Below are 23,185 nucleotides of genomic sequence, written 5' to 3'. Positions count from 1 at the left end.
CGACGCGGGGTGGCTTCTAATTCTTGTAACGGTACGGCGCGGACCCTAAGCTACTCGCGGGTTTGGGAACGGTATCCCCTAAGAGTGAAGGGGATGGCGAGACGGGAAGGATATGCGAATCGGGGGGGAGCGCCTAGGGTGCCTACGCGTCTAAAACACGCCGGCTCTGACCAGGGCGATAGGGAGTATCGAGGGTGCCTACGCGTCTAAAACACGCCGGCTCGGACCAAGATACAGGGTAGGACGGGTTACGTAATCCAGGTGCCTACGCGTCTGAAAACACGCCGGCTCTGACTGGGCTACGGGAAGCAGGAAGGGTCGGAGGGGAACCGGGTGCCTACGCGTCTGAAAACACGCCGGCTCGACCGGGAGATCAGCTGTCCTCACTGCAGAAGGCGGTGAGCCCAACTGACGCTGTTGTATGGGCGCGCGCCGCTTTTATACGCTCGGCCCGGCGCGCGACGGGTGGGGCGAGTGGGCTGGCACTCGATCGGTGGCCGCGGCTCGATAGGTAGCTCCGCTGTCTGTCACGTGGCGGCGGCGTGGTGTTGTAATGCGCGGCTGTGCGCGCCATTACATATTATATTTGGTATTGAGGACAACAACTGCTGTAAATATGCAACTTACATAAGTACCTATAGTCACATAATATTAGGACAATAATAGCCATTAACAGGCGTTCCCCTCTGTCGAAAAAAGTCGGCCAATGGTCATACACAATGCATGGACTGACGTTTATCTGACATGGCTATTTTGACGTTACGTGTATAAGTTGTACTATGTCTATGCGTTACGTATACATTTGACGTTCCCCTCCCCCCCAAAATTGGCAGACTTTTTTCTACAGCAAATTACAGACAAGTCGTCTCCGTTGGTTATATCCTCCAAGCCAATAACAGTCATTGCACGCAGACTATGGATGGTATAGAAAGGATGTCAATCTCTTATGGCAGAATTGTTGCATAAGTGACCGCTTTCAGGTTTAAATAATAGTTCCTAATCTCTCTGGTGGCGCTAGTTAGGCTCTGGGACATGAACCATATAAGGAAACAAATAACCCGACCAAATTACGTAGGTTGCTTTTGGTAGTATTTCGGTGTATGGTGGCGCCGCCTAATTACTGTTTTTTGATGGACACTTTTCATACATAGAGATTTGGCTCCTTTATATAGTCTCCATGACGCAGACGAAGTTGCGGGCAGTATAAGATAGTAAAGAACATAGAGCTATATATTAAACTATGATATTATACTACTCTTTGACATAGACATAGTATATACCCTTGTATATACCCTTTTGATACTATGTCTATGTAAAGAATTACAGATTTCATTTTTCAAAACACCAAAGGAAAGAAGGCGTTTTCTTAGTATTAACTTATTAATACTAAAGTCCATAAAAACTTCTTAGTTCTTAGTTGCTAGCAAAACCTAAGAGGAAAATACGGCGAGTAACATTATTTACATCTGAGATTTACATTCTCTTTGACAAAATGGTTGTCAGTCGTTTTTCATGGACTGCTCCTCTGCTCGTTTCTTAGCTCTTTTTCTTATTTTTTCTAAACATTATTTTGGTATCTCTTTATAAATAGAGTGGGTACAACCGACAAAATGCCACCGAAAAAGGAGGTACGTGATTTCGGAGATAAATTTTTGGATTCACACAACCCGGATCCCTCACAATCCATAAGTACTAATATTATAAATGCGAAAGTCTGTCTGTCTGTGTGTTACCTCTTCACGGTTCACGATTAAACCGCTGAACCGATTGTTGAAATTTGGCATAGAGATTGAGTCCCGGAGGACATAGGATAGTTTTTATCCCGAAAATCATCCCTGAAGAGGTTCGAAAGCGGGGTGGAATTGAAGTAATTAATGATTATATTAGTCACATATTTTGGCTAAGGTGTAGAGTTTGTGAAGTTAGGGCTTGTAGAGTTAGAAGCTTGGCTCTACAAGAGATCTGATAACTTTTTCACAGTGCGAGCCTTATGGTTTCGTCTTGGCAACATTTTACATGAAAATGTTTTTGGTAGGATTTCACTTCTTTTTGTATGTTGCTTATGTCAATCTTCCATCCCCTAATTTAAAGGGTTGGGGGAATTTTACTATTAAGACTCCTGAAATTCGTATATGGAAGCATCTTTTACGACTTTTACACAATCTGCTTTTTACTGATTCCCCATACAAACTTCAACCCCCCTTTTTCCCCCTAACGCTCTTTCCACCCCCTCGTTTTTGGGGTTGAAAACTATTTTACTTCCCCATAATAAAAACTATGTACATACCAAATTTCAACTAAATCGGTTTAGCGGGGTATTAATTCCCCATGCAGAATTCCACCCCCCTATTCACCCCCTTTGGGGCTAAAAATTTCAAGTTTTTGAATTTTTCTATTGTTTGTGTACTACGACTATCTTAAACACCAAATTTCAGCTTCCTAGGATTTCAGGAAGTACCCCAAAGGTTTTGATGAGTGAGTGAGTGACGAAATCGGGATTTTTTAGATATGAATAAAATCTAAAGTATAAGAGCTATGTAATTGAAAATTTTTATGCTTATTAAGTCCACTAATGACATCATATCCCAAGAATTTTGTTTATCTGGTATAATCCAAACCAGAGTTTCAAAAAAACGAAGAAGCGCTTAGGGTCCTAGCTAAATTGGTTGTTCAATACTTGTGCTATGGCATGTCTAATTTAGCTAGAACCCTAAATGGCTCAACAATCACGGAGCGTGACTGTACAGTCGAATTCAAAAATATCGATCCAGACAAATGGCTCATAAATATGTGAACACAACCTTATTGCCTAAGGTGTAAGAGCGATATATTTATGCCCTTAACTGTACATAATTAATAATTAAGCCTTTTATTTCCAATAGATTCTATCATAATAAGATCATATCATATCATAAACTTAACACATCATTATGGTAGTACATTCGTAGCATGTAATAGGTATTTCTATTTAATAGTATTAGAAGTTCATTTACATATAGGATGTGATAATTTTAACTAAGTATTTATTTATTATAATTATTTTCTTATTTCAATTGGGCTGTCCATTTTTGGACATAGGCCTCCTCCCTCCTGTACATAATTAGGACTAAGTGACGACGAACCTTTCAGGAAAATCCCGAGGAACAGATGCGCAAAAAGTTTCGCGCTAAATGTCAGTTTCGCGCGCTCGGGCGACTCGTTCTCGTTAACCGGTACTGGCTCATAGAGGGCGTTGACGAGTACAAGGGCGTGGACGACGTGAAGCGGCGGGTGACGCAAGTTATCAGGACAAAGCAACTGAAGAAGCGGTTGTTAGATATACAGGTTAGATGGCGCTTTTATCAATCCGTTCAGAATAAGAGCGATTACACATTGCCCGATCCGATATAGGATGTCGGATGGAAGTAAAATATAAGACAATGTTTTTCTGTATTTATTAATTTTTTTTTCATTATTACTAAAAAACGATAGATAACGCAAAAAAGGCGGACTGTTTTTCTCATACACCTTTGACCTTTCTACATCCGATATCGGAAAGGCGCTTCCGATAATTTCAGCCATGTCGGAGCCCCCCCGGACCGATAATATTTGTTTGTGTGCGTATGTGTAGGGATAATGTTTGTTGCAGTGTGCGCTGTGTGCGTGACCGCTAAACACGGCGTCCCCGCAACCCGACTACTTGAATGTCGGATCTAGTATAGTATTATATAATCTGTGGTAGGATTAACATCCGATATCGGATTGGACAATTTAAGAACGCTCTAAGTAGTGCCCTGAAGTGAAATAAACACCCAAGCAATACATTTATTTATGACGTTTACGAGTAAGTGGTAGCTCCCGCCTCGTGCTTGCCCTTTTATGACGTTGGGTTGACAGCTCCGGATCTACGTCACGCCCAGTGTTGCCAGGATCGTCGTCGTGGTGTTACCAAAATGCCATGGCGACAACAGAAATATCAATTTAATTAGGAGCTTCTGGCGGCACAGCATTCGTTTCACCAGCTGCCCTTACTTGCTCCTCTAAATATCCATCAGTCATTCAGATTAATGAAGCGATCTTCTTACTAGAATTATGCTTCTACGTATTTTAAGAAAAAAATATTTGATCAGTATATTAAAACTGACATAATTTCAGGACAAAGCCTTGCTGAATAAGCCTGCGGCAGAACGTACGTACCAGGAACAGCAATATCTCTACCGGAAATTAGGTGATTTGAAGTGCTTCAAACGATATCCCAAGGTAAATAATTCGTCTAAATTTTCAACCGTAGTTTATTTTTCTAGAGCCATTAACGTATTCACTGCCGGCAACGCATATATGCGGTTTCGTTACTTAAAAAATATATATATTAATTTAAGAAATTAGCATTCCAGGATAACACACACACCACACTAGGCTCGCTCGGTCTGTAACGTGGGAATCGTAAAGAATTATTGAAATTTCAAGTCTATGAAACAAAACTATGAAAACGGATTGTATCGCGTATATTGAATTTATAATACATCCCGACGTTTCGAACCCTTTGCAGCGTTCGTGGTCAACGGGTGACTGAGGTAACTATCGCGGTAACCGAAGACAATATTTTCAAGTCTATGCTTTCACCTTTCACCCGTCTGTGAGTTCCTGTATTTAGCGACATTCGCTCAGTGGCATAACCTTTCACGCATATGTGAGTTCTAAATTTAGAAAAGTTCTACTTAAAGTTCTATCTAGTATGCACTCGTATGTGCCTCGGAGTCGGAGGCACTGACTGGGTAATAGTTGTTTGAACTCACATGTGCGTTACACGGCATAGGTACAGAAAACTGCGACACCGGTCGAATGCCCCAGGAAAAGAGAGTGGCAGTGAATGCGTTAACTTAGGTAAATTTCACATAGCGGCAATATCTAGTTAGTTACCCTTATTGTCCCATCAAAATGCTGTATATTTTTGTTTCTGTAACAATTTCAAAAATCGACCTCAAACATTTGTTCATTATTTTGCTTCATATGTATTAGAATGTGAGAAGAAAGCTGGCAGCGGCGACATACTTCAAGTACTACGGTCCGAACCGCGTGATCGTACGTCAGCACCACGAGGCCCACGCCATGTACTTCATAGTGAACGGAGACGTGACCGTGAGCCAGCTGTTCTACGACGACCTGCTGCAGCAGTACGTGTCCGTGGACGTTGACACCATGACCACCGGAGACATGTTCGGAGATGTCTCGTTGCTGCACAACACGCCGAGAACTTCTACTGTCACTACTAACGGTAGAATTATGTGGAAAGTTCAATAAGCTCAATACCAATGCTTTTGCGCCTTGCTAAAGAAGAAGGAAATTGGGTTGTAACTTTGTTTCATGTTAACACTTTCAATAAAAAATATGTTTTTACAAACAAAACTTGGAGCGATCAATAGTACCTAAGTATATGAGAGAAGCTAAATTTATCGATATAGGAACTCTCTACCTGTCATTAAATTCTGCCCCCTAAATTCCGATGTCTAGTACTACTGACTTTATATCACGTCAATGGCGGCGAAAAGGTTAATTAATATAAGTTTTTCATTATATTTTTGCAATGATGTAGTCTATGTATGTTCTGATGACTATAGGTCACTGCGAGTTGCTGGCATTGATGAAGGAAGACTTCAAGTACACGCTGCAGGCGCTCGTGCAGAAGCAATGGGACGAGGTGCGGCGCGCCATGTCCGCGTTCACTTACTTCGACGGGCTCGACGAGGTAGGTAACATGACAATCGTTTAACCTTTTGGACGCCAATGACCGATATACAATACGCACTGTAGGTTTAACGCCAAAGACCGATTAATCGGTCATAGTCATAGACCACGTAAAAGTGCTACTTTACGTAACTGTTTAGCGTGCGGAAAGTTGGTTTTCACGAACTAGTGCTTTTTACTTTTTCAACTTTCCGTACCCTAAACAGCTACGTGAAGTAGCACTTTTTAAACAACTGTATAAAAAAATATGTTATGTCGCTTTCTTATGAGGCGATTTTCTTGAAATTAGCTATCGAGGTCCGCAACGATTTTATGCGGATGCGGATTTTGAAAACAATGCTGAAGTTCCGCGGTTGCGGATGCGGATGCGAATATTCGCAACATCATCATTCGCTTGTCCTTTACCTATTGTATTGTATTGTATTTAGCTTGTATTGTAGTAATTACTTTTAGTATTAAGATATGTATAATAACATTAATAACGTGGACATAATTGTCAATCGCTCTCGCAGACTTCCAAGATACAGGCTCAGCCTAGTTTGGAGTCTGACGGATATATCGATACACATGTAAACAACTTTTATGATAATAAACTATTTGTATAAACTATTTGTATTTGTATTGTCCTTTACCCAGCATGTCTTTTTCTTTCGTGTACCTCTCTAACGTTCGTCTTCTCATTATTCACCTGTTTTTTCTGTACCTCTGTTTCATCCCCTAACTTTCCTGAGGCACGAAACATTGTGTGCACTGTGCACTGCTGCTGCTGGCGCTTTCGCTAGATTTAGTCGCGTCATCAAGATGAGATTGAGCAAAGCTTTACATTGCTACAGATGACGAGACGCGAAGGTTGTATAACAGCCAAAATGAAGTCGTATGCGCCGAACGAGACGCTGCTCGGCGACGGCGAGGGTGTGGCCAACTTCGTGTACTTCGTACTGTCCGGGCGCTGCCAGATGATCGAGTCGCTGCAAGTTAGCATCACTACGCACCTCGGCCGCAACCATTATACGTTGTACGATCCCTATGTAAGTACATACTACCTACTAAGTATGGAGCGGTCTATCGAACTATCTAGTTGGTGCAGATCAATTACTGTCTAAAGAAAATATTAGGCATATTTTCTATACATAGGTATAAAAGTCTTCGTACGTTTTTACTATAAAAATGTAGTTTAATGAATGAAATATAATTACTCGAACATGAACATTCATATTTTTGAGTTTTTTAGTCTTGCTGGGGACTCTTAATCACGTCTCTAAAACCATCCTGGATACCTATTTATTTTAGGTACCAAAGCAAGAACAAGAGCTCTCTTTAGAAAATAAATGGTTTGGAAACAAAGGCCCCAGCGTAAGTAAATCCGACACCGACGAAGTTCCATCGCAGCAAGGAGCGTCTAAACTCCACGGGGTTCTGTTCTGAAGCATACAACGTCGCAGAGACGTGACGATCGAGAGAGTGACACCAAGCTAGGTTGGAGCCAAACTGTCACAGAAGGTGGTGATGAAGGCCCGGCCATCTCGAATATGGTATTGAAGCCGCCTAGCGATATTTTGCCCCGAGGTTCTGTAAGGTTAGAATTATAACGTGTTATAATACGGACGGTGTCTAAAAACCGGACAAGTACGAGTCGGACCCGAGGGTTCCGTACTTTTTAGGGTTCCGTACCCAAAGGGTAAAAACGGGCCGCTATTACTAAGACTCCGCTGTCCGTCTATATATATCTGTCCGTCTGTCTGTCTGTCACCAGGCTGTATCTCATGAACCGTGATAGCTAGACAGTTGAAATTTTCACAGATGATGTATTTCTGTTGCCGCTATAACAACAAAAAAACCGTTTTTACCCTTTTTATTGTAGAAAAATTGCTTTTTAATTACTTTTTATCGCCGGTTGTTGTTTCAAAAACTGTAGGTACACTTATTCGATTAGTAGCTTTATTAGTTTTATCATAGCTCATGTCATTATCTTAATCGTATCTTCTTCTGTGTACAACTTTTAAGTTACTCCTCTTCCTTTATTAAAGTAAGGACGCTAAGCACGAACAATTAAATTGACCCGCTATTTCCTATCTTTCTCGCACGCGAATAGTATTTATTGCTGTCCCACTCGCACAGTCGTATTGAGCGCCGCATCCTTCGCGGGACAGCATGATGTATTTTCTTTGTTGATATGTTTTTTGTCAGGTTAAGTGATTCAATCCCGGTTTCCGAAGCGCCACAGAAGCCAAAGGCCGCTCCAGTTAATTTGCGAACGTATTTCATGCAGGTTTGGTACCTGCTGATAATATACAGTATACACCCCAGGCCAAAAGTATGGAAACAAGCTTGGATTTCAATAGAAAAGTGTGATCTTTTAAGCGATGGATTTTATACTACTCATTGACAATTTGGTAAAACTTTGGCTGTGATAGTTGCCAATTCAACATTTTGTCAAGTAATTAAAGGGTAGGTATAATTATGTAACTTTTTACTACTTTATTTTTTAGATTTTTGACAATATTTTAGGATGTTTTGATATTAAGCGTGTATTTTTAATCTTTTGGGTTTGCCTAATGTAAGTCTTAGTTTACAAATATATACAACAAAGATAGAAGCATGAGATATTAAAGAAAACAACGTTGTTTCCATACTTTTGGCCTGGGGTGTATATATCATATGATGATAGATCAATCCCACTTCGAGAAAGAGTTGATAAAACTACCTAATACCTAGTTCAAAAAACCGTTGTACCTCAAGACTTACCCCGTTTTTCGTAAAATATTAAATATTGTTTCTTAACAAACGATTATCAACGGTTTGTTAGATTTGACAAATTGACAGACGCCATGAATAACGCCATAAAGTTTTCTACTTGTTTCCGATCAGGAACTGACATGTACAGTTATCTCTGTAGCTTACTGGTACTATACATAGAACTTAGAAACATGGACGCGGAAAAATTTCATACCTTCCCCTTGTTACTCATCCTTTACTATTATGTATTTATTCAGATCTTGTACTGAATTGACAGACCACAAGGGAGAAATAGCAAGTTGAAGAAAAGAAAAGCTATTCAAAATCCTTTAACCACGTCTTACTACTTAGTACACTAAGATAATAGTACATTTCACTCGTGTTGTAAACGACGTTTTTTAATACAATTGCGAAAAAATAATAAATTAATATATCATTAGTAGAATCATACCACCAAACCAAACCACTGTATTAAAAATATAGTTTATTATTCAAGTAGGCATATTAAAATGAGCTTATGAACGTCAAATAAAGCTACGCCGGCTACACTGTGCCTTACACATGCTTTGTTGTTACCTAGTAGCTATCCATCCGGACTAACATTTAAGCTTTTTATAATGTAATTTTTGAGCAGGTGGTTATGTTCAACCCTGGGTCCACGTTCGGTTTCGGCGAGAACATGCGCGACCGGCGCATCGTCGCGCTCACGCCCGTAGACTGCATGCTGCTGCCCAAGGTCTGGCTGCTGCAGCGGAACACTGCCAACATCTGGACACGGATACAGCACTATCTCGAGAAGAAGGTGATTCTAAATGCATGCAATAGGGTATTTGACTGTATTTAAAAGAAATTATTTCACACCATGCATAAAATAAAGCACCAGATAATTATTAGAAAAACATAGATATCAGTTATTTTTAAACACAAGTTCTATTTAATAAATCGGATAGAAATATAAAAAGTAGGTGAGTTGACCGTGAAGTATAGGTACTATTAGTTATGTTTCTCAGTGAAATTTGATAGGTTACAATAAGAAAATGATTGTTACTTTAAAAATTAGTGTTTTATTTGTGCAGATCCCGACAAAGAAGCAACTATTCAAAGAGTTCGTGTCGGCGCGCCGCTGGCAGGAGTTCCGCGACCAAGTGGTATCGGACGTGGTGGCGCGCTCCAATGCTGTCAACTTCACCACTGTGCACGACGTGCCTTACTCGATACGAATAGAGGAGATGCTCGATATTTAGAGGTAGATTGACTTTAATAAATCTGTTAAATTATAATTTCAGTTTTCAGTGTATATTCTTCATTCTTTCTCATTTTCTTGAAGCATCCTCAGTTAGTTTGTGGTTTGGAGTAAGTATCCGCTGCCTAATTTCAAAATACAAGTAGGTACTCTAGGTAGCTCTGGTTACTTGCCTACGCATAGGCATGCGTAGACGAGTAACCAGAGCTGAACAAGCAACAGTAAAATCAATACCTATGAAATTAATGAGGTGATTGATTGGACTGAGAGTTCAGCACCGCGCGAATTTTGTACTGAGTTTGCACTAACAAAGCATACATATTAGGTACCAAAGAGAAATCAGTAAGGATAGAGTCTTAAGTTCCATACATCAGTTTTCTTACCAAAACGCGGGTTTCTTTGTAGTCGATATCTAGCGTCACAGAATAAGTAATAGTAAGCGTCAAGTAGTGAATTTATCGGTACTGCTACTATGATCTTGTTTTCTTGCTACACGACCCCGAAATCATCCTGTATTAGCGCCATGACAGCTTGACTGTTAGAAGTTCTGCGACTGACTCAACAGAGTTTAATTCGTAAACTGATGCCATGGATGATACCTGAAATCAAAGGCCGTCCAAAGCAAACCAAAGCACTCAGTAACAAGAGGCACGCTTTAATTCAGGAGACGGTGCTTAAGATGTGGTATTAGGATTGTGAAATTTTCTATCTGATTTTCTATTGTACGAACTATTCATAGTAAGGCACTTAAAGTGCCATTGCTAAATCGATTACAGTATACAGGTTGGCTTAAATAAGTGCATTCCTGTTGCCAGGGAGGTTTTGGGATTATACTGAGCAACTTTTACTATTGGACCACCCACGAAATCGCGAAATAGTTATCGCGCGGTGACGTGTGTTCGTGAGCGCGTGTGGCAACCAACTAGCTTACTACCGTGAACGGGATACGATTCGTAGGTATAAATCCGAGCTCGCGCGGAGAGTTCCATAGGCCTGCTAACGGTTTTATCAATTGCTCCAGCAAATTTACACTACACTGAGCATGACCCGGCATGCTGTAGGCCGGTATTTTAACGTATTGTATTGTGCCATACAAGGATTGTACATGTACAACAACTGCTAGGCGTGGAGGCGGCGCGGGGGAGCGAGGCTGAGTTCGCAAATCGACTGGTTCCGGATTTGCCTACGTTACCGTTTACAACCAAGGTTCAGGTTCGCTGTGCTAAGTCTCACAGGCCAATTCGGACATATCAAAATGATATCTGCATGATGCCATTTAGTTGTAGTATCTCGCTTGATCTCGCTCGCGCCAATACATGGACGGATAAGTCGCTGGTACGAGCGAATTGCACGATAACTGAATGATATCATTTAGATGTCGTTTTGATGTTAGTGTACGTTCGAATTGACCTGTAAATGACATATTTAGCGTTGGCGTGATTAAATATATTCTTGCTTTTTTCTGGATTTGGAATATTCACTCAGAATGATTTCTTTTCTTTGTACAATGACAGAGGTGACGAGTCAAAGGAAATTATTGTACCAGTTAGGGAAATTGACGAATGAAAGATTTTGATCGCATTGACGAATTAGGGAAATTGAATTAACGAAAATGGCGAATCAGGGAAAATTACGAATATAGTGCACTAATTCGTTCTGATAGGTTGCAGAAAAGAAGAGGTAAAATACTTCGGGTAATTTTGCGTTTCGGGTAATGCAATTCTTGGGATTAGTTGCCAAGCGGACTCCGGGCTCCCATAAGCCGTGGCAGTGCCGGAATAACGCGAGGAAGAAGAGTTTGCGTTTCGGGTACCTATGAGTTTAATTTAATTATTTATAGATTTCATAATAAGTAGTGATGTTTTTAGAAAAATATTGACTAAACACTGTATCGATAAGTATAAAGACAGATAAAACCCGGTCTAACTGTTGATATGTTTATTGTTCTGAGATGGTTTGATCTGAGAGAATTTTTAAACCACATCTGATTGATGATTATCTCTTTTTTTAGGGACTTTATGATGCTTTCAATATCGTCTAGCAAATTCACTTCGGATAAGCTTGTCGAGCTTAATTTGAGAGAGACTATTTCACTGACTCAGCTTGGTACGATTTAAAGAAACAAAAGGTTAAAAAGCTGCCCAAACATGTTATCTAAATGTCCTCTTTATGATACTGCGGAATAAATGTGGTGAATTTTTATTTTTACATAAATACAATTTATCACGTACGTTTTGGATTCCTTCCAATTTCTGTTGCAAGCGATATGAGCTAAAAGAATCAGCTAAAAACCAAAGCCTATCGGACATTCATGGCGTTGAACCGGGTCTCTATTGTTTGACATAATTATTAAAAGTCAAAATGTAGATTGTCATATTATCATTAGTCATAATTTGGTTTTTCTCAGAAACGCGTAACTTTTCAGGATTGCCATAAAACAAACCCAACCTAACCTATCTATAGGATAACCCGAGGAAAATCCTGAAAGTTAACGGTTTCAGAATTATGACTAATGATAATATGACAATCATTACTTATGACTTTCAATAATTATGTCAAACAAAGGGGTCCCTTTGAACCATCATGGGGCAAAAATGGCAAAAACCGATAAGCATCAGTTTGTTGATTTATGTTAAAATACTCACCGTTGCTCACTGCAGCAATCTGTTATAGATGGATATATTTTACCCCTGGTTCACCTTCAGTACCTACACTGTTCATACAAAATTCTTGTTGTGTCGGCCTTGCATGACAAGTTTTGTATGTACAGTCTCAGTGTTATATTTCATTCCTTTTTTGAATAAGTACAGTGGAATCCGTTTATTATGACTCCGCTTATACTGACCAACTGCTTACTATGACGTAATTACTTACTGTGCGAAGTTTGATTTTCATATAATTAAATTCTTTGTCAGATACAAAGTCGGATAAGATACCTATAAATCCTATTTCCATAAAATGAATTTTCATGAATGTTTAGTGCGTGATGCGTGGTGTGTAAGTTGTTTTAGTTTTGATTCTCAGTGACAAGTTGATAATTGGTACAATGTTAATAAAACTCACCTCTCTCATTATTGATTTTGTTCGAAAGAAAGGGTGTAGCAGGATAGCATTGGAAAAATTGTCCCCAAAGCTTGGAGCTTGAAACTATTATAGCCACACGATGCCTTATATTCCTTATAAGAATATACTATTCACAACTTTTCAACCCCTGCTACCCCGGGGAGCTCACCACACCCTTAATTAGATCCACTTCCCATTATTTATTAAGCTGAAACTTCACATATATGTATAGGTAATTAGGTTAGTTCGGTGACAATGCAATATTATGGTACCATCGAGTTGACCTGCTGATGATACTAGACCGAAGATGGCCATGACTGTTGAAACAAAAGCACAGTGACAAAGCTTGTATCAAAAATGAAATTATTGACAGAAATAGTATTTCAAGTGACAAATCGCAGGCTCCGCTGAATCAGCTCTGTGAGCCCACGCACATCAGAAACGACCGAGACAGAGACTCCGCTACCAGCTCGCGGCCGCGGCACACACATTCGACCGCAGTGCACCGCGACGACCGCGCGATTCGCGAGCCGACGACAGCCCCGGCTGATCGAAATCCCGAAGTTACCTAATAAATAACACTTAATACTTGATACCTTAACGTATTAACACGACCAGATCACGATCACGGTTTTGTTTAGTCAGTTTTCTTGGGAGTTCAAGCAGGTGAGAGTTGTTTATTATTTGTTTTTATTGTTTGTGTTAAATAAAATTTTGGCCAACTTATAGTTTTCTAAGTCGTACAAGGATTTTTCTTAAAGTTAACACGTTTACTTACATTAACTTGCGTGATCGTGTGACACAAAAATAAATGACAGTCAACACATTTAAACGTATAAATTGTATAAAAACACATTTACATGTGTGAGTGCATCATTTCGCCGTTAAACGCAAGTTTGGCGAACCTAGTATAAGTTTAAAATGTATTATACTTTTTTGAAAAAAAAAAAAAGTACATGTAAATATTTATGATTGTCTATTGGTTCTTATACTTGTTATTGTAGCCTTTGCTCCCTTTGCTCTCTTTGCAGTATTTACAGGCTTTAACAATGTCCCCCGGTGTACCCCACAAGCAATAATTTACCCAACCCATTTGCAATTTGCATGCTCATGTAAATCAGTTTGCGAGCTGTTATTTATGTTTTCATCAATTAACGTTTGTTAACAAAATCGCCAATAAGCCGAGAAGGTTCTTTCCGTCTACGTCGCTGAAATATATAGGCAGACATAGGAAAGCCTATCATTATAAAATTTATCAAGCTAGAAAGGTGATAGGTATCTAATTATGTAGGTACGTCACCAATTTCTGACAGTTGATTCTTTGGTACAGTCAACAATGTCACCATTAGATATATCGGATTGGCTAAAGCTCAGAATAACGACTAAAGCATAGAAGTCGGGCAAAAATGCTTCGCAAATATGTATACCCGTACTTTGCTTCCTTACGAATTAGATAATGTGCCGAAAAGAGATGCATATATGCTTGTTATTTCTCATTTACGTACGGTGTCATAAGTTTGATAATTTGCTAGGGATGTAACTGTGTCGACTTTTTATATCGATAAATTATGCATAAGTTTATGTGCCGTGTAAAAGAATAATCACGAAATTGGCAAATTGATAATAGTCTGGCTAATGAAAGTTGAACCTGAAAAAAACGCGGCTATTTCAAGAAATCTGTAGCAGGCGGCTCGTTGAAATGAAATGAAATGCGTGGAATACAAGGATTGCATAACTTTTATACTTTTTATAATTTTCATATTCAAAAAATCATTAAAAAGTATAAAAATTATGCAATCCTTGTAATCAAAGAGCCGCCTGATATGAGGATTAATGCATGTACCTAATATAGCTTTTATCTCATTTGCAGTCTACCACTCAGAACCGTCTAACTATACCTCTCGTTTTTTTATCATTAGAAAGAAGGCGAGCGATCTTAACGTGTCGTTTTATCGAAAAACACTTTGAAAATAAGTCACAACAAATATAATATACGATCATTTACATACTTTTGCTTTCATAAGTAAAATATAGCTATATTTATAAAAGAAACTTGTCAATAAAAAGACACGTGGAAATGCTTTACCGTTTTTTCTAATGCTAAAAGACTAAGTATAGTTTCTAGTCATGTGCAGTCAGCTGCAGAGAAAAGGCACCCCCCCTGCATACAAAGTTCTGTAAATTAGTATGGACGTGGGGTACCTTTTCTCTGCAGCTGACTGTACCAAATAGGAAATGAAAAAAAAAAAAAACGTTCGTGTAATATATTTTTTATATTTAATAATAGAGAATATTACGCGAAACTCGGCGTAGGTGGCGCCACTATCACAATCTGAGGGTCTATCGCGAAACAAGAAAATCGAACTTTCGTTATCTAACATCTCTGTCACTCTTGCGTATTCGAGCGATAAAGAGGCAGCTAGATAACGAAATTTCGGATTCGAGTTTTCCGGTAGGTCCCCTGAAAACTTGTCAAAAACCTGTTAAAGGTACAGTATGAATAAGTTACTCTACGGTGCACTAAAAAAGCTAGTGCTGCACTCTGGTGGCAGAACATTGCAGTAATATCCCCTATTCCTCGTCCTTTGGAAATCTGAAATAAAAAATTGAGTTTTGTGACCAACAATATTAATAAAAGCAACATTCATCAGTGATCATTAATGTCTTTTTTATTAGGGTTCCGTACCCAAAGGGTAAAAACGGGACCCTATTACTAATACTTCGCTGTCCGTCTGTCTGTCACCAGGCTGTATCTCATGAACCGTGATAGCTAGACAGTTGAAATTTTCACAGATGATGTATTTCTGTTGCCGCTATAACAACAAATACTAAAAAGTACGGTCCCCTTGGTGCGCGCGTCCGACCCGCACTTGACCGGTTTTTAGTATTAAACTATAGTCTGGCAAACACAATCTGTCAGTAAGTAAGAACAAAGAAAACTATAGGTACAGTCGAAGGCAAAAATATCGATCCAGACAAATGGCTTAAAAATATGTGAACACGATTTTATTGTCGGAGCGTACACATATTTTTGAGACTTTGGGAATGTATATATATTTATGCCCTTGACTGTACTCATCAATTAAAATGAGACAGTCCTGGGCCAAACTATAAGAAAGCTGTAAATGTCGATAGGTTATTGATCTGAGGTCGATACATCACTATGCCAAAAATATAACCTTTCATACTTAGCAGAAAAGTTCGAAAATATATGCAAAAATCTATATAGACTTGAATGCAAGTAATAATTACATAAACAACATATCGATTTCTATGTTTAGGGTCAGGTCCTATAAATTAATTTCTTCAAAATTGAACAAAACTCACCGATTAAAGGTTATCGGTTCGTGCGTATTTTCTTTTCTTCCTGTATGCGATTTACAGCCCTCGATCACACAAGACATTATCACAAAGGGAACTTCAAACCATTACAAATAAAAACTCAGCACGTTTTCCAACAATCTTTCAGGAATAGCAAAAATATAATTAAAATAAACCAAGATGACCGCTGAAATTCCCGAAATATTTCAACTAAAATAATACGACTATGTCAAGTTGTTACAGTTGACACCTACCTGTGAAATAACGAACATATATTTTATTTGGCTGGATTATATTATAGAACCACATAGGACCATTTGACATTTCCCTCAGTTCATCTTATGACAATACTGAAAAAAACGAAAGAACTTGCGGATTGTTGTCTCACTCACTCATAGACAAAAAGTAATAGCGTGTTGTGAATACGATATCTTTTACCAAGCTTTTATTTTTGCCCGGCTTCTTTGCTTTAGTCATTATTCTGAGGGCTAAAGTGTTCACAAATTTATTATCCCTTAAGGCGTAAGGGTGTCAGGAATTATGCAAAATTAAACCCTATCACTTTGATATAAAGTTCAAAATCGGGTGGGAAATATATTCCCTCTGCCTTATAAAGGCTTATCGACGATAGTGCATGTTCAAATATTTTTGAGTGCCTTAGCCGCTCCGATATATCTGATGGCGACTTTACATACGAGACAGTGTTACGAGTACAACAACAATACCAGAGGGCCTACCGCGAACCACATTCGACGTGGTGCCTCTCTGTCTCACTTCTATATTCGTACGTAAGTGTGACACGGAGGCAACACGTCAAACGTGGTTCGCGGTAGGCCCTCAGACCAGACGCTCGAAATGGTCGATGACGGCATAAGTTGCCGCTCGGCAGGTTATCGCCGAACGCGCTCAATTGAGACACTTGTTCAGATAACTGCCGAGTTATCGCATCACCTAGACTAGATAAATCTATAACCTAGAGTTGCAAGGTCGGACTGAGCATAAACTAAATACGGTGGCATCCTCTGCTAGCTTTTCGTAAGCCTTATTGCAACGGGATAGGGTCTTTCAATGGTCAGTTAATAGCATTGCTGTAAGAACAACAACAACAAGCAGGTTATCATTAAATCAACATTAAATATGGTATTTTGCCATAAACGGTCTTAGAAAGGAACTATCTTAGACTTAATAAATTTAAAAGTGGAAAAATTACTGCCTTGGGTGAGACTTGAACTCACGGCCTCTGGAGTTCAAGTCTCACCCAAGGCAGTAATTTTTCCACTTTTAAATTTATTCTAAGCTTAATAGCATCGATCGCAGACGTTTCTGCTTGTTAAAAATTATCTTAGACTTATCTATTGATGATCATGATGATGCTCTCCTGACCGATTTCGGCCACAGCGACTGTGTGCTCTGGAGTAGGCAATTTTTAATTCGCGTTATTACCCGAATACCGTGTAGCTGATCCGCTCTCTGGTGCGCCCTTAGGTGGCTCACGTACCCTGTCTTCTTGCTAAATACTCGAGCGCATTTTGGGCACGTCAGCGCACCACCTACGTAGTTGTAGGGAATCGAGGTTGGCGGCCGTTAAGGTTACCGGATTTACAACAAGCAATCAGATCACCTAGGTTATCTGCTACATCTTTGTCAGAAAAAAAACGGTCTTAATCATCTAACATTTAAAATTTTCGCGTTTTGAACACATATTAAATCACAATGCCCTAACCAGGATTCAAACCCAGGACCTCCTGCTCCGTTACTACCGACAAGGCTAGAGGCGGAGGCGCGAGATGTACCAAAAACATCTTGTCTTCCGTTTATGCAGTCATGTGTAAAAATAACAAAGTTGTGAAGCCTTAGTTAATTATAAATAGAACGAACATTCGCAATTCTTCGACGGCGGGACAACTCGACTGGCCCAAATACAATTTTATTCATTTTTCACGGCGACAGAGACTCGCACGTCCTGGCACTGAAGTTTTCTTTCAGCTTTCAGCTACCTCGTTATACCGTCGATATATATTTATTAGCATTTCACAATTCGCTGCAGCAAAACGGTAACAAAAAGTAAAGATTGAAAAATTTATGGACATCTTTGGACACTTTTTCTCCTATAAGGATGAAAAGAGCTCTTGATCGTGACTAAAAATAACACAAGTGGCAAAAAAGGTGACAAAAAATGGCAATAAAAAGAAACGCTCAGTAAATCATTGACAAGGGGAAAGGCTAAGTATATATAATAAATTAATAAATCATAGTTTGCGTCATTAGTCAATGTGGGCACTTGGGCAGACAATGGCGCGTCATCAACACTGTGGGTGGGGAAGGTGTCTTGTTGAGCTGCATTTATAAATTAAGTAATAAACATGGACCTATTGTACCGCTTTATCTATTTTTAATATCCTTAGTAATTATATTCATTTTATACGTTAACCTTTACATGCCAAGGACGATAAAAGTCATCGCTAGTAGCCGTACAGGTACTTATTTTATTTTTATTAGTCTTTTTACATTTGTACCTGTCTCTTGTCTAGTAAGAATGTCAGCATCTGAGAAATTTTATGACCATAGTTATAATTGTTTTTTTTTTAAACTGACTGTTTAAGACTATGAGCCCTATATATTATACTACTCTTTGCTATGAGCTCTCTAAAGGGGCCCACCCATTACCAGTCCGCCGGACGATATCGGCCTGTCAGTTAGAACAAAAAAATTACAGTTTCGAACAACTGACAGGCTGCTATCGTCCGGCAGACTGGTAATGGGCCCCTTAGTCGGTCAGCTTAAAAAATGTCAACTATACGTATTATTGTTGTAGGTACCTATAAAGATAAACAAGAATTTTAAAAATGCTAGCCCTAGGCACCTACATCCTACATCTAAAGACAACGCACACAAATAAATCATAAGTCTGTACTTATCTATGATGATCTATGAGATTATCTTATATGTGAATGTAAGTAAATGCTCTGGAGACTCGAGAGAAGACTAGGGATAGAGTTTATCTCTATCTCAATGCAATTAAATGAAAATCAATCATGAGGTTGGTATTGACAGGGTATTAAGAATATTCATACCAGTCTCTTGCAGCAATACGGCCTTATTACTATGGCAGTACAAGTCACACTAACCGTAAAAGGGTAGAACAGCTTTCTAAAGTCCGAATAGGGATATTGTTAGTGCGACTACGACATAATCAGGTGGACAGATCTTACGCATCGGCCGTATTTTGAATACTCTTATCCTAATACGTCCTTAAATGAGGAGAACGTCGATGAAAAAGGAACTATCTACTGTTGAAATAGATTTCAAATTGTCCCAATGCCTTTAGAAATACGTAGTGCAACCTTGTCTGAAAGACTGAAGAACAAAACCTCAATTTAAGCCTCATCGCCAATTTATAAAGTCTGAAAAGTTATGTACAAGAAAAAAATACAAAAAGATACAGAACCGTTGCCCTATAAAAGTAGGTATACCTATATATAGTGGTTGAAAAATAAATGAATCGGTAATTACTTACTTAAACTAATGATGGATTTATTTAAACTTTATTGCGCAAACAATGAAATGTGTACAAATGGCGGACTTAATGCCAAAAGGCATTTTCTATCAGCAACCATTGGGCCAAACAGACATGTTATGATTATGACAGGATAGATTCAATAACTTGCTAGTAGAAATTTTAACCGTGAAGTAAAATACACGGTGGCTGAAAAAATAAGTGCATTCCCGTTGCCAGGGAGGTTTTGGGATTATACTGAGCAACTTTTACTATGGGACCAATTCCGAAAATGTATAAGAGTGAAAGAGAAAAAATCCTATGCTGCCCAAATTGAATATGAATATTCTTTCTCTTACCCCCGGTCGCTCGGTGGCGCGTCTATAACTACTTGTAATGTCTATGTTTCTACTTATACCTCTCGCGTCGTCGAATAATAAACAACAAAATAATAAATAAATAAATCCTTATCGGTGAAACGCTTTAGAAAACGAATCAAGCTCTTTGAAAAAGGACTTTGACGTATACGTTTTTATTTGTCAAACGTAAATAGATACTTTTACATATTTTTACACAGTTTTTAGTATTTATCAAATGTTTTATTGGTATATAGAAAAATCTAAACGCGATCTTGAACTAGTATAAATTATAATCGTAAGGCAACCATTACAAATTGAAGAAAAAATGTCAAGTGTTGCGCCGCCGCCGCCGCCGCCGCCGCCGCCGCCGCCCGGGCATCAGCAATCGGTTGGTACTTATTTTATTACCAAGTACTTACTGAGTGAGAGAACAGAAAGACTAGTCGCCATCAGATAGGTATATAAGGTGTTTACAAATATCTGAGAACAAAGCCCCCTATTTACTACTTGTTACTACTTAAACGTGTACCCTAATATTTACTGTACCCTATATTACTTACACTTTGCCCGGGGACATAGTCTTGGAATCCAAAAAAACTAGTTTTAAAAATAGCTTAAATTTTTTTCTCCTTGATGCGCTATAAGCGATTGTCTTCCTTATAGAGCATCCTGGATATACCTACTTACTTAAACTATATTTTCATGTAACTATTAGATTATGTAACTCCAAATTGTGATATATGTTACCTACTTAATATACCTAAAATATAGAACTTAGTGTAAAAAGAGATTGATACTTGACTCCACAGTCAAACTAATTACAGTTTTGTTGAGCTTTGTTAAATTGTAATTTTTTACATTTGATTGTAATAAATAAAATAAATAAATATTATCAAGAGTATCAAGACGTTAAAGTGCATATATAGAGTATAGGAAAGGGGGCCGTTCTTTCAGTGTATTTTTTTCTTAATATCTGAAAACAAAGCCAGGATTCTTATAATTTGCCTGCGACATGTCTTTGACGTCGACTGTGTAGGTGCCTTTTTGTTTTACTCTTATAATAAAATGACTAAGAGGCAATTGACGATTCTTTGAATAATTTTCCCTCATGAGGGACTTACTAATTAAATTCTTTTGGTATAATATGCCTTGTAAACCTTGTGCAAATCGTTTTTAATATAACTACTAACGTGTAATTTACTGCTTCAAAGTAATCACTAATTGTGTCAATTTATTCATCTAAATAGAAGGTGTAGAAGTATGGAAAGAGATTGTCATTATATGTATGTATTTGCATGTTTGTTTTGCAATGAATCACATATATACGTCTAATTATCAAAATTGTTTTTGTCTGCGACAGTATTTAGTTACAGAATACCGGATGTAGTCTGTAGGACGTTCACTACAGCTGTATTTGTTAATACTACACATACGCACCAACACTCACCACACCTATACATCCCTACGACACATCTATTCTATTCAGACATTATAATGGCAATTTTATTAGAAATAGGCCAAATATTCATTACTATTATAACATTATAATTTCTACATTGATAGTCTGATAGTGACCTGGGTTCTAGCAGAATTACCAGTGCTTCGCTCGAAAGAGCGGAGTGTATAACTGAGCCAGAACCCTTTTGTTTTGCTGCAACGCACACAGCAATTCTACGGTTTATTTTTTTAAGTTTTGTTTTTTACCTTAATGTTGCTTTTTTGTATCTCCTGTGTTTCTTCTGTTTTAATATGTGTGTATTGTGGCAAACGAATAAATGGTTTATCTATCTATCTATTTTATGAACGTAAAATCGAATGTACCTATATTATATTTACGAGGAAACAAAACCAGCGAAACAAGTCATTTTTAGGAATTTATTCCAATAAGAGAAGCTACGTAAGTAATAACGTCACGTTTAAATATGAGATGCTACTATGACGTGATTTATTTTATACTAAATATAAACTGTAAAATTATCTGCATAAATAAAAAATAAGACGGTCACGTTTCGCCACTTAAGTTACAATGGTTTATTTTGGTGTTATAATTGTTTTAATTCTTATGAAACTCAAACTGTAATATTACTACTGTAAGCTTATATGAGATAAAAAATAAATAAATGAATAAAGATGAATAAAGAATAAAGATAAACTGCCTTATGTAATAGGTATACAGGTAGGTATACTAGGTAAATAAATGAAAAATTTTAATTTTAGGTCTTTGTCGTAGAATAGGTGTACCTATATCAAATCTACAACATGTTGGTGTTTATAAAAGTGAAGAGTTCTTAATTAAAACCTAAGTATGTATTCTGTAGTATAGATTTTATTTATTACGCTCAACAATTTCAGGGCCCTGCGGAAATAAATATGATATTAGGCCTTCTTAATTACGCCTTAAATGACATTTTAGATGAGTTTGAGACACTTGTTAGAACATATTGTTAGAACTTATTAGAATAATAGTTTGATGGTGTTTAGAGTAACCGTTCATATTCAGTATATCATAAAAGTTATTAAAAAGTTGATGTATCTACTAAGGTTATCTTTTTTAAGGATCTTTCTTAGGCATGCAGTCGAATGTTTAATTACCTGTTACTGCAAGAGAGATCACGACGACGCATACGTTGTTGTCGTTACCTTAAGTGGAAGTGGGCCACCGCACGCGACCGTTTCCCCATACAAACGTAGGTAGTCCCTATTTTCCTCTCTATTTTACTCAATTTGATGATAAAGCGCAGCTTCTTTTGTTTTTTTTATGTTACTACCAAAGATAGATATAACTCCGTAATAGATAGATACAGTCTAAGGAAAAAACGTGCCTCGAAAATAAATCAAGAAAATTTTATTCTCGTTCAGAGGGCGCTACTAGTTTTGGCCTACAGTCGAATAGATGGCGTTGACGGTTTCGTTTGTTATTTAACAATTTTAACGCATATCAGTGAAAGAACATGGGTCAAAATCATAAAAATAATTAATGCAAATAAAAAAAATCATTTATCTATATTTAAATACATTCTATCGTATTTTTATAAATCTTCATTTTTAGTTTTAAAGTGTGTCGACAGATGGCAGTGAATTTACTGGGGTTACAAAATTTACTATGACAGTACCGCTCTAGTATAAGTTACTCTATGGTTACTACTAAGAACTTTTATACGTACAAGCGGTCGCCTACTATCTTATTAAACGAGTGGTAAAACCAGGTTCACGAAAAACGGCGTAGTTCGCTACAGCAGACTT

The 23,185-nt window shown here is 38.1% G+C and overlaps 1 protein-coding gene across 1 annotated transcript; it reads left to right on the top strand.

Moving 5' to 3' along the window:
- Nucleotides 1–1,544: 1,544 nt before the first annotated feature.
- On the top strand, nt 1,545–9,706 carry LOC134741801 (uncharacterized). Its single transcript, XM_063674698.1, has 10 exons — nt 1,545–1,628; nt 3,130–3,324; nt 4,135–4,239; nt 4,999–5,254; nt 5,598–5,725; nt 6,558–6,752; nt 7,167–7,300; nt 7,912–7,993; nt 9,095–9,262; nt 9,537–9,706. The coding sequence occupies exons 1-10, from the start codon at nt 1,611–1,613 to the stop codon at nt 9,702–9,704; spliced, it is 1,449 nt and encodes a 482-aa protein (XP_063530768.1). The 5' UTR covers nt 1,545–1,610; the 3' UTR covers nt 9,705–9,706.
- The last annotated feature ends 13,479 nt before the right edge of the window (nt 9,707–23,185 follow it).

The sequence above is a fragment of the Cydia strobilella genome, chromosome 5 (genome assembly GCF_947568885.1).
Source record: "Cydia strobilella chromosome 5, ilCydStro3.1, whole genome shotgun sequence".
Lineage (NCBI taxonomy): Eukaryota > Metazoa > Arthropoda > Insecta > Lepidoptera > Tortricidae > Cydia > Cydia strobilella.
The sequence above is the reverse complement of the archived record's forward strand: the minus strand, read 5'-3'. Positions and strand labels throughout refer to the sequence as shown.

Bases quoted from the DNA above. Each gene is read 5' to 3' on its own strand.
- LOC134741801 (XM_063674698.1), top strand. The intron at 7,301-7,911 runs GTTAGAATTATA...GTTTTTTGTCAG, and splicing joins TTGCCCCGAGGTTCTGTAAG to GTTAAGTGATTCAATCCCGG. The intron at 9,263-9,536 runs GTGATTCTAAAT...TTATTTGTGCAG, and splicing joins AGCACTATCTCGAGAAGAAG to ATCCCGACAAAGAAGCAACT.